The sequence below is a fragment of the Pteronotus mesoamericanus genome, unplaced genomic scaffold (assembly GCF_021234165.1).
Source record: "Pteronotus mesoamericanus isolate MK-2021 breed Mesoamerican mustached bat unplaced genomic scaffold, CSHL_Meso_final scaffold_705, whole genome shotgun sequence".
In the NCBI taxonomy this organism is placed as follows: Eukaryota; Metazoa; Chordata; class Mammalia; order Chiroptera; family Mormoopidae; genus Pteronotus; species Pteronotus mesoamericanus.
In genome coordinates this window covers 7696538-7709080 of record NW_026555326.1, presented here as the reverse complement: position 1 = coordinate 7709080, position 12543 = coordinate 7696538, and the positions used below count along the sequence as shown (strand labels likewise).

Here is a 12543-nt window from a genome sequence, read left to right as displayed (position 1 = left end):
AATGCATGGAATAGGGTAGATAGGGATGGCAACGTGATAAAGTTGAAGCTGGTTACCAAAATGTGTAAATGCAAGGGTGCAGGTTGCTGCTGGTACTCTACGTATTTAAATGAAGCTTTGTTCTCAGTGGTGATCATGGCCTGTGTAATAAACCCTCCAGACCACTAGAGGTCAACAGAAATAAGAACTTTGTCCAAAAGTTCAACTCTGGTTATCAGAAACCCATTTATTGTCATCTGATGCAATTTCCCAAGGTGCTTATCAAAGCTGTTTTTACCTTTACATTTTTTACTCCAGAATTTGCTTCTCCATACATCCTGAACAGCCAGATTTTGGACTATCACCTAGAATTGTCTTCGTGTCTAAAAAACTATCATCATAGCTAATCAAAATTTCTTTAGCCTTCCTCTTCTAATAGCTGCTCAACTTCATCATGACTTTAGTTTTCTTTATCCCTCTCTGTATTGTCTCAGTGCAACCATTACAGTTTTGTTTTCTTTCATTTCCAGCCTATGTATCATCTTCCATCTCTTCAACCACTCTCTGGCCAGAATCCTCAAGATCCTCTTCCTTGTCTCTTTGGCACTTTACAAATTCCTAACTTGGATCAAACCAACCTGTCACACAACAGTTTTTCTAAATCTTTCCCTCTTTCCTCAAGCCTATATCCTTTTCCCTAGAGAAGGGGAAAATTTCATAATATGGAACTGTAGACTCTTCCAATGCCAGAGCTGGAAGGAGTCTTATGTCATGTCTTTCTAATGCTCTTATTTTTTTTCTTATGAAGAAACAGCCAACCAGAACATTACCTGTCTGTTATTTCATTAACAAATGGTCCCATCTGGCACTGAAGCTTAATACCATTTTAGAGAACTCTTGTGCTTGACTTCTGCTCCCCTAAATTCCCCTGCTTCAGAGCTCACGTAGAACTGTGAATGTCAGAAATACATGGTGAATTGACAGGAATCTATGGGAAACACCTCCAAAAAAGAAAGTATAGAACTTACACCTGATTTCTGGACTTGGGCATAGATAGTAAGGCTTTTCGCTTCCACTGTTGGCTGGTGATGGTCTGCTTTACCTGGGGAAAAGAAACCACAGTAGTTATCTCCCTGTTTTCCAGCATGAACTTTCTGCTCTGACCTGTCTGGTTTGCCCCCACTGCTGCCTCTTTGCATACAGACCTTCCCAGAGAATATCACAGGAACAAAGCACTGAGTCCCAACCCTCAGACATATCTGTCATACGACATTGTTACTTGAACTCCCTGGGCCTATTTTCATATCTGTGAAATAGGTTGAAATAACCTGCCTCACAAGGCTGTTGTGATGATTAAATGAGACATTAATTGTAAAGTGTTTAGAATAGTGCCTGGCACATGGTAAATTTCCAATACCTGTTAAGTGTAATCAATTACTTTAGTCTTAATTTTCTGATGTGTGTATTTGGCATTTTAATAGGATTCTAAGTTCTTTAGGAGTAGGGCAAGTTATTTATACCTCTTTTGTATTCTTCAGCTCATAACTTGTTGGCCTCACTCACATGTTTCACTTCCCTGTTTCAGTGGGACTTAGTGTGTATGTGCAGGGGGGAGGGCGTATGAAAAGGATGATCTAGCTCTGTCCAGGTGGCTCAGCTGGTTAGAACCTCATCCTGATATGCCAGGTTCTCAGTTCAATCTCTGGCCAAGGCACACACAAGAAGCAACCAATGAATGCATAAATAAGTGGAACAACAAACTGATGTTCCTCTTTTTCTCTTTCCCTTCCTTTCTACCTCTAAAATAAATAAATAAAAAATAAATGTATAAGAAGGAGGATCTACCTGAGACTACTTGGAAAACAAAGCTATAATGCCATTATATTGCTTATCAACTGGAAATTTTGCTCAGAGCTCAGGGTATCTGGAAAGCAATAAGCTGCAAAATATTTTAATTTTTAACCAATTTTTTAAATTTTTAAATTATACAAATAATTTATTCTTGTTACAAAAATTAAAATTCTATAGAGTAAAAGGTATGTCCCTCTTCCCCATTAACCTATGCAATTTCATTCTCAGAAATAATTACTTTTGACAGTTAAATGTATATCCTTCTAGATCACTCATTTTTGACAATAGAACTTTCTGCAATGATGGAAATTTCACATTTCTGCAGTCTAATATGGTAGCCACAAGCCACAGGTGGTTACTGAGCACTTGAACTATGGCTAATGCACCAAGGGACTGAATTTTAAATTTGATTTGATTCTAATTAAATTAAATTTAAAAAGCCACATGTGCCTAGTGACTACCATATGAGACAGTGCGGACCTGTACACTTGCTTTACTGATACTGACTTTTTTTTATGCAAATGGGTCATTCCATACAAACTTCTCTGTAACTTGACCTTTTCACTTACAGTGTGTTGAGGACATTTTCTATGTATCTCATTCCTCCTAATGTTTCATGGTATTGTTTGCATGCACCATGTAGCGATGAGAAGGGTGGAGGGAAAGTAACACACTAAAACATGGAGGCCTATTTGGGGACTATTACAAAGTCCAGGCAGAGGCAATACAGACCTGACACAGAGGAAATTACAAAACAACTTTAGGGTACACTCATTTTAGTACCAATAATTTATCCTCTTAAAAACCAAGGAGCATGCCTCTGAGGGAACAGCATTTAGGAGAGGTATATTTTTCTTTCAAAGGGAAAGAATATGTGATTCTTTGGGAGAAAATGATGGGTAGCCATTGGGGAAACTCAAAGAATTCAAAGAATGTCAAAGTATAATTTTCTCGTGTGAGTGTGGGCATGGAGTGCCTGATGGTTCCAGCTTCACTTTTTTGGTCAGGGTTGATACTGGCTGAGGAGTGTGTGTGTGTGCATGCATGTCCATCTATGTAGAATGGGAGATAGGAAGTGAGGTGATCAGAGGAGGTAACAGAAAAGGTGCAAATTAGTTCTCTGAAAAATATCCTTTCAGTTCAAATCCACAAGTGTTTGCAAAGTTAGGAGTGACCCACCAGCATTGCCCTAGTTGCTATAGGAGAACAAATAGAGAGAAACCCTTAGTTTTTAAGGGCTTTCAGTCTTATAGATCAGCTCAGGCTGAAATTTAGAATTGTGGGGTCAGTCCTAAATGGTCAGATGGAAAAAGTAAGGTTGAATATTGCTTCTCAAAAAGACCACTGGATCGAGATCATTTAGTCTCATATTCAGTTCCCCATGAAAGAACAGTTTTTCAGTTGCTAGCTCAACTCAGTTTAAAGTCCGAAAGGCTTTCAGGTCTAATGAAAAGAGCTGTAGAATTAAGGCATCTACATTCTAGCCTCTATTAGCTGTGTGGCACTGGACAAAACATGTCATCTGAATGGGTCTCTTCTTTTACTATAACTGTAAAGTGAAAATGTAGACTGTCTAATGTCTTTTTTCAGCTCTCACCTCAAGCATAAAGCTACCATGATTTCAAATACTTTAAATCTTTAAAACTAGGTACTGTTCCCATATGCTTCCTATTCTGTCTTCTGCTTGTCATAAAACTTAAACATTGATGTTTTTAACTTACCAATATTAAGAGGCTTGTCTATGTATATGTGTGTGTGTATGTATGTATCTACCTATCTACCATCTATCCATGAAAGCCACTGTATCCTGTGACTTCTGTGTATAAACTCATGGATCCCTGAAACAATACCATGAAATATACAACATCGTTCTTATTTTGCAGAAGAGAGGTTAAATCATTTGTTTGCCCTCACAACTTGTCAGTGGCCAAGTCTGCATTGAGTATAAGTTTGTCTAATGGCAAAGTCTATGTTCTTAATTAGTGTATTCTGGATATGAAATTGCCAGAGTCCATTTGAAAACATTCAGAGTCCAGCTGCATTCTGGAGGTGGCACCATTAGAAACTGCCAACAGAACCTCTTGAGCAGAGTCTTTTGGAGGGTACAGCAATTAAGAATAAGTTTTTCAGAGACAGACTCATAGATGGAGAACAGATGACAGCTAGTAGCAGGGTGGTGAGAGGGTGGAGAGATTGAACAAAAAGGAAAAAGGACTCATGGACATGGACAACAGTGTGGTGATTGCTGGGGGAGAGGGTAAAAGGGCACTAAATGGTAATGGAAAAAAACATATATAATAATGATGATATATTTTAAAATATATTTTTTAAAAGTAGGTTTTTCCACAGGTTGACGCACAGCTTTTGTGTTCCTGGCTGACAAGGAATACAGGGTGACTAGAGATGAGGATGGATATGTATGTTGGGATGGTGGCAGGCAAATGTAATGGGATGGAAATTACTAGTCCTTTCAGAGCACAACCACCTTATGAGTAGACTGTAGTTGAGGACAGAATGTGGGTGAGGATCCCAGCACCTTCCACTAACTAGGTTAACATAGGTGTGTTAATTTGCTTTCTCAACCATGGAATCTCACTGTTCCCTTATTATCTAAGCCAAATGTGGTTGCCCTGCCCCATTCCCTTAGGCTGTCCTCTATACTTTCTATCTGAATTGCCCCACTTCTCACCTCCTCTCCAGCTAACTCTTAGATGAAGGAAATGAGACAAAAGTAGGTGGCTGTGCTGTGATCTAGATTTTCTTAAATAGGCAAAACCAACTTCACAGTGCTGATGTAAGGGCTTTTCCGAGAAGGTTACATGTGGGCAATATGGATCTTCCTGAGAATGAGATCAGCCATCAGTTTGATGGCACGAAGATCAAGTTCTCTCCTCACCAAGAGAAGGCCACCCGGGGATCTGTGCTGGTCTTGGTTCAGGGTCTTCTTACTCTAGTGTGGGTGGGTGAGAAAAGTGTGGTGGAGGGGAACACACTGCTCTGAGATACTGAATCATAGGACAATTTGGAGGAGAGGACAGAAGAAACTACTTTCAGGCACTTAAACTGCACCAAAATAATTAGGTTTTAATGGTTTCAGTCTACCATGGGTGGCTTTCTATATACTATTTAGTTTGGCTTTAAATGACCTCAGAAATTGCACACTTTCCCAGGGTAAATAAGAATTTGTGCTAAAATCCTAGTGAAGAGTGTTCTCCCTGCTTTCTTCTGATGAACAGTGGGCCTTCCCAATGGAATGCATCCTGGTAGTTGGGAAACATAGTTACAGTTCTCATTCCCTCACCAACCATCTGGGTGACCTTGCACAAGTCTTAGCCTCTGTGCCTCTGTTAGCCCACTGCTAAGTCACATAAAAACAACTACCCTACTTCTCCTAGAGGGATATAGTAAGGATATAAAGAAATTATGGAAAGATCACAACACTTTAGATGTATAAAAAAGATGTATAAAAAAAATCTTTTTATAATGTCCTTTCCTTAGTCAGTAATTATTACTTTTCATGAATCTTCTGAATTCTGCTCCTACTGAATACTGTTAAGCCTCTTGTTTGGACCCTTTCACCAGTATGTGATATTGAATCTAAATTATCTACGTATAATGTCTCTCATGTTAGATATCTATGGCTCATCTCTCTTTTTATCCCAAAAGCCTAGTATAGGGGATCAAAACATTTTGAATTAGACTGAATTGAACAAGGTCACAAGATATGTTTGTTCGTTTTTTGCAAAAATGCTCCCTGAAGAAAGCTAAAGTGAAGAGACCAAGTTTGTGCTTGTGGTGAGAGGTCCCTGCTTACCACAGAGAGTCTGATAAGTATCTCTTTATTGGCAGACACCTACCTCTTCTTGTCAACAGTAGTATTACCACTTGAAGAATCATGATGACACCAATGATGCCCCCTAAGAACAGCCCAGCATACAGTCCCCATTGTCTTGATACTGAAAAAAAAGTCAAAGGGCAATCTCAAATGTACTGTGAGTGTCAAAACATCCTACAAAGAGGTGAGGAAGATGAACATGAGTCTTGTGTTCTCTTTCTACATCCTCTCTGAAGGGAGACATTTGTTTTCTGAGTTTTAGAGATCAGTTTTAGACTGCTGAAGATTTTCATATCTGTTTTCTTATCCTCATTTCTCTAAGTTTGAATTTCATACTCCTGGTTTCTGTCAAGATTTTTCTATTCAAATGCTTTATTTTTAATTCAACTACCACATTACATGTCTAAAATCAAACTTATCTTTATTTCTCCTCAGTCATCCCCTCTACGTAGTTTTCTATTTTAAAATCTCTAATATGTTCTGTATCCATTCTGATAAAAAGAACATGATGGTTTCATGTGCTGTCCCCATACTCCCACATCATTCTCCTGATACACTAGGAGGAAGTTCTACTTTGGTTTTTTAAAAATAAACATAGTAGTGCTATTATTGTTCTTCCATGCAAATAACTGTATTGAACCTACTAGACCTGAACTGAAAGAAAAGCAAGTATTTTTACTCTCAATCATTCCCCTGTTCAATATTTTCTCTAGAGTACCAATCATTCAGGTTCAAAATCAGAGAGCCAATTTTTATAACTTTCTCTCCTTTACCCATGTTACCAAATCATTCTGAACCAAGGAGCACTTTTTTTTATTGAGACCTATTGTTCCTACAAATGTATTGTAAATAAAACATTTAGCTCAATAAGATAACAGACAATTCTGAAGCATTTACTATGGGCCAGGCATTTTTTTTTTAGTGTATCATCTGTATTGATATATTTAATCCTCACAACAATCCCATGAAGTAGGTACTCTCATTACTACAATTTTGTGGGTAAAAAAGCAGCTGTGGAGATCCTGAAGCACTAGAGCTTGATCCAGGTGTAGAAACATACTGAAAATAAACTTTTTGGAGAGTCAAAGAGAGTTCTGGGCTTGAGGTAAGTTATGTCAATGTAACGAACACTGGGGGCCAACTTGAACACTGGAGTTCTACATAAAATAATAGCATTAATGTTCTAAATAGTATACTTCCAGGTGTTAACATTAATGTGTAAGGGTAACTTCGCAGAATAGTTGTGGAATAAGCCTGTTGTTGAACCTGTGATGAATATGTTGGGAAGAAGCTGAAAGGAAGGAATAGGTAGATTACAAAGGAGCAGAGCGCTTGCAGGTACAACTCAGATGTCTACAGACTGAATTGAGAAAAGGCATTCCTCTGAGATCCAAGTGGGCCTTCAGCCTCATAGCTAACCAGAAGTTGCCTCTTGGTTTTTAAAAGAGTCTCTCTTTTTCTTCCTAGGCCTTTCAGACATCAAGTCATCCCAAAGAATCTTACTGAACTGGCTTTGTAAACATCTTGATTATAGATCCTTTTCCCCAAATTAAATATGAACATGGAATCCCTGCTGAGGTTGGAGTTGCTCTGTGAGCAGCTTCCCTATGAATGACCACTCTGAATGGCTTCTGGTTGCTGAGAACCCTCTGTGTAGGTGTGTGTGTCTGAGAGAATGAGTGAGAGACTGATTATTCAGGGCTTATGTTGCCAGCACCAGGGACCTGTGGAGAAACTTCCAAAATTCTATGATAAGAAGCAGAGGCAGCAGCCTGGGCACTACCATGTCTCCTCAGCCCATGGAACTGGCCAGCAAATTACTATAGTAGCTTTTCTTGTTTTGAGACAATTTCCTATTTCTTTTTCCCACATGTATTTGGGGACCTTCTAAAACAACAGTTAATTTAAGAGAAAATACTCCAACCATTTAAATCATTTTAAAAGGTAATATTTCTCTCAATTTTTTTGAGATAAAAATAAAATAAAACAAACAAGGCAGTACCTCTAAAGCCAGAAAATAGCAGATGGAAAAACTGCATCAGTAACACCTGTCAACTGAGCCTTTCTCCTGCCCCCTGGGGCCTTTGCTGACAGCTCTGTCAAGCCCTTACTCAAGTAAATGGACAATGTCTAAGGCAATTTATTGAGGCTCAGAGGACATAATGACTCCAGCCCTGTCTTTCTTTTTCTTCATTTATTTTTGCTTTTTAAGTTTTTTAAAAATTTCAATTACAGTTTACTTTCACTATTATTTTCTATTAGTTGCAGGTATATAGCATAGTGGTTAGACAATCATATACTTTACAAAGTGTTACCCCAATATTTACAGTACCCACCTGCACTATATGTAGTTATTAGAATATTATTGACAATATTTCCTGTCCCATACTTTTTATCCCATGACTATTTTGCAACTGCCAATTTGTACTTCTTAATCCCTTCACCTCTTTCACCCAGTCCCCCAAATCCCTCTCCTCTGGCAACAACCAGTCTGCTCCTATCTGTCTTTTCCAGGGTCTCAGGAGGATGAAAATTATCTGCTACCCTTGTCCTATCACATAACGACCAGTGTCTGCCAGTCCAGTCAGATATAAGAGGCAACCTGGCCATATTCCTGAAAGAGATTTCATAATCCTTAATTTTTCTCCTAGTCTTTAGATATAAAGTAATACAAATCTATTGGAGGATTTAAGTTATAGGACCATAGACTTTCCTAGGGAACTATAGTGCTTATCTCACCCAACTCAGTAATTTCATGTCAAGAAGACTGAGACACAGACAAGTGTACCCAGAGTCACAGAAGAAGTTGGTGGCAGAGCTGGGTAAGATGAGAACTGCACACATTGTGGTTTGTGTTTTAGCAGTAGCAGGCTGGGATGCCTGGGAGACCTCATGAACCAAAAGCTCTCTGAGGTGTCAGCTCATCTCTTCACCATTTTCCATCCAACACCTGCCCATTCCTGTCCCTCATGCTCCACTCCCCTACTCTTCCCCTGCTGCACATTCAGCTATCTTCCAGGCCTGCTCAGGCTTTGACTTTTAGGCAAATTTTACTTTCTCTGTGTCATTTTACTTGATGATTTTAGCCCCCATTTTTCCCTTTACCTTGGACTCTGCAGCACCTTGGTTTATGGCATGCATCTTAGAACCTGAGCTGTGACATTATCTTTGCTGTAGAAACCATTTTCAGTGAAGGCATTTGGAACCACAGATGAATTCAAATTTTAGGCCTACCACTTTAAAGCTCTATGGCCTCAGATAATCTGCCCACACCCTCTGGAACCTCAGTCTCCTCTTTTACAAAATTCATATAACAATATTCAGTTCAGAGACTTGTTCTGATAAACCAATGAAATAATGTATGGAAATCACCCAGAGCAATGACTGGGACTCAGCATGTGGTGAATAAATGTTAACTCCTTCCACTAGCCTCAATTCCCCAACTAGCTGCTAGATTCTTGGAGGCCAGAGACCATCTCTTCACTTCTTTTGCAACTCTCTTAGTACTTGGTACATATAGGTCCTCAGGAAATTCTTGCTGGTTGATTGGAAGAACAAGGAGATAGGTTTGATTTCAAGTTCAGAGGAGTCCCTTTACTGATGTCCAGAGATGCTTCAGCCCAATCCTGTATTTTGCTTATCACTTAGTTTCCTGAGCTGTCTAGCAGGCCTCAGTATATTTTCACTTTGTGCTCATCTATTTGATACTATCTAATTATGATATTTATGTGGAAACTAAATGTCAGGGACTCTATGCCCTCAGGAATTTGGATGAAGACAGATAAAGTGCTCTTTTTATGGCTTGTGATCAGGCTGCTCAAAATTTCTGTTGATTCTAGCAATAACTTCCTTGTGGTTCTCTTAGCCTTTGCTTCTGCAGCCCCACATACTCTAGTCTAATCAATTTACACACACACACACACACACACACACACACTCCAAAACCAAAACCAAAAATCTAAGCTAAGAATTTTATGAGTTTGAGTCTTCTACTGTAGATCTGAAAGGTCACAGGGAGCAGACTCCATTGTGAACCAGGCAGCTTAAGCTCAGACCATTTCTTTCTCTTCCTATATCTACATCATCAACGTCTTCCCCCTTTCTCATACCGAACCATCAAACCTACCTCCATATTTTGTAGGGGTGAAAAGGGGTCTCAACTTCTGCCCTCTAGCATTTATTAAGGTACTACCCTAAACAAACACTGTTCTCTTCCAAAGAAGAATTCTAGTAGTATTTTCTTTAATACAATAATATTTTTTCTACCTTGTAAGGTATAGAAACCCCACCTAGGTGGTAAGTTACTGGAAAATAAACCCTGTACCTTATGCTTTATTTACATCCCCCACACTAAATATACATGTGATGAACTAAATTAAACTAGATGCCACAGAAAGAAGCTGGGAGAAGATTGTCTTGAACCTTTTTATTAAGAATTATCAGAGTGCTAAATATAAGGAGGTCTCAGGAAGAATGTAGTATCACCTTCTGAATGGCCCAGGGCAGGAGTAGAAGGGAACGAGCAATGACCTACTTGGGATATGCTTTATAATAACACATGGAACCTGGAAGAAAGTGGGTCTGTACTGTCAGTACCACCTGTGTTCCCATTCTCAAACCACCATTTCCTGTGGTAGAAACTCCAACTCTCCCTCTTTTTGCTCAGATATGGAGTGAGGCCTCTCAGAATGTTGATGCTCAAAAATCAGACCAAGGTTGTTGGGCTGCTCTAGGGTCCATGGGCCTCATTCATTCACAAAGAAACCCTATTTGAAATTCTTAAACAGCAAATTTGGTACATTCCCTGCACACATCCTCCCCTGAAAGCCTCTTAGAGAAAGCTAAGCAGGCTGGCTGAGAACTCTGCGAAGTCCTTATGAAGAGTACTGTGCACGAGCCTCCACCTTTTGATCCTCTACTCTTTTGGCTGTTGTTTAAACATGATAAATTGGCCAGTAGTGGTGCCCCCAAGAAAATGCCAGAAAACTTTTTTTCAATCTCTAAAGGTCTGCTGCCACAGAAACACAAAAGCTCACCTCTCTCCTCAAGTCTCCAAACCTTAATCTTTAAGGGAGATAAAGAAGAAAACAAAAACGAATCTGAGAAACAAATGCAGCTTGTAGTTCACCCCAGAAGATACTGAGATGCTAATGTAACGGTCTGAGAATGCCAGATCTCTTTCCTGCCTTTCATGTGGTTCTGTCAGCAAGGCTGCCTGTATGATGTACATCTACTCAAAGAAGTCAACCATATTCAAGACATACCTTCTTGTTGGTGGCAATTTCCACCCAGAATTGGGGCTGGGGGAAAGGTGCTTACAAACCATACACCAATTTAAGATCTGAGATCATCTTAAAAATTTTTTAAAAACATTTTTAAAAAAAGTTTTTACAGAATTCACAGCTTCCAGAAAGATCCCTTATACCTGCCCATCCCATCCAGCATTGTGTTGTAGAAGCAACTAGTTGTGCCTCCACTGCCATTTCCCCTATTCTTCCATGGGCAAGACTTGTCTTAGACAAGTGGCTGCCCAGCTACACTTCTCAGCTTCCCTTCTAGCAGGTGTGGACATGTGACAAGGTGCCCTACCACCATTGTTGTCATGGTTGCTGGATTGGGAGTAACATGAGGGACATGCCCCTGTGCAGGAAACATCTAAGTCACTCTGTAACAATGGGAGCTCTCTGTTGAACAAAAGGCAGTGGTAGAAAGGGAGAGCCCCGGGAGCTCACTGGCAGGTGTCAGCTTTTTCTTCCACTGAGCTAACCTAGACTTGCTGAGCCAGCTTTTTGCCAATCTACAGAAAAAAGTGTCTTCTTTTCAAGATGAGCTTGCAAGGTTTTCTTTTGGTTGAATTATTTAGAGTTTTTTCTTCATGTTGACATAGACATAATTATTTCAAAACACAGTCATGAAGGACAGCAGCAAGTCACACTGTCCAATGATAATCCACATCAGCATGTTTTGTGTGACCTAGTGAGAGTACTTTGTAGCACCCCAGGATTTGGACTTTGAAGTAAAGATGCTTCATAATGATAGCCATTAAGGAGTTTCTTACTGTAAAACACTGAAATGGCAATTGGAATAAGGATGACTATACTACTGAGCACCTCATAGAAAAAAAGAGTATGAGGAACAAATATGTTTTGTGCAGTTTAGTTTGAGTCCTGACAAGACACAGTGCAGACACTACATCACATTTGATCTCATTACACTATTAACCACTTTGAATTTTACAATAATAAAAGTAAAAAAATGTCTTAAAATTACTGTACTCATGAAAGATGGTGAAGTGACCTCTAATAAACCCTCAGATTGCACCACTTCATCCGAAGTCTGAAGTCTTTGATAAACTGGCACTGCATTGGCTCAAGCCTCATCACGTTTTGATGGATTATTGCAATAATGGCCCCTTCCCATAACTAATTCCTCCTTCTTCTTCCCTGACCCAGTCTATTCTCCACACCACTGAATTTTCTCTCTGAAATGAAAAACTGATCATGTTACTCCTCTCTATCTAAAACTCTTTATTACTTCCTATCACTTACAGGATGATCCAGAACAAGGCCCAGCTGTACCTGCTTTTCTCTTTGCCTGAAATGTCTTTCTTTTATCTGCTTTGGTAATTTCTATTTATTTTTCAAAGCCCACTTTGTCATATCCACTGTGATGTTCTTTCTGATTCCCTGAGACAGCACTAATCATTCTCTCCTCTTTGTTACGTTGCACATACCTATTTTACACCTATCACACTAAACAGTCTAGGATAATTATTTACTTACAGAATTGACTCCTTCCTTAATGGCAAAGAAATGCCTCTTTTTTTTTTGTCTCTGCTTACTCAGCACCTTATATAACGCTGAAACATTAGTAGAACC

At 39.3% G+C, this 12543-nt stretch overlaps 1 protein-coding gene across 1 annotated transcript in view; it reads right to left on the bottom strand.

The window, feature by feature from the left end:
• SLAMF1 (signaling lymphocytic activation molecule family member 1) overlaps positions 1-12543 on the bottom strand; it is a 31996-nt gene that overhangs the window by 8458 nt on the left and 10995 nt on the right. The window contains exons 4-5 of the mRNA XM_054563499.1: positions 5688-5786; positions 1008-1081 (exon numbers count right to left, since the gene is read on the bottom strand). Coding sequence (XP_054419474.1) covers positions 1008-1081; positions 5688-5786 — 173 coding nt within the window. The remainder of the gene's footprint in view (positions 1-1007; positions 1082-5687; positions 5787-12543) is intronic.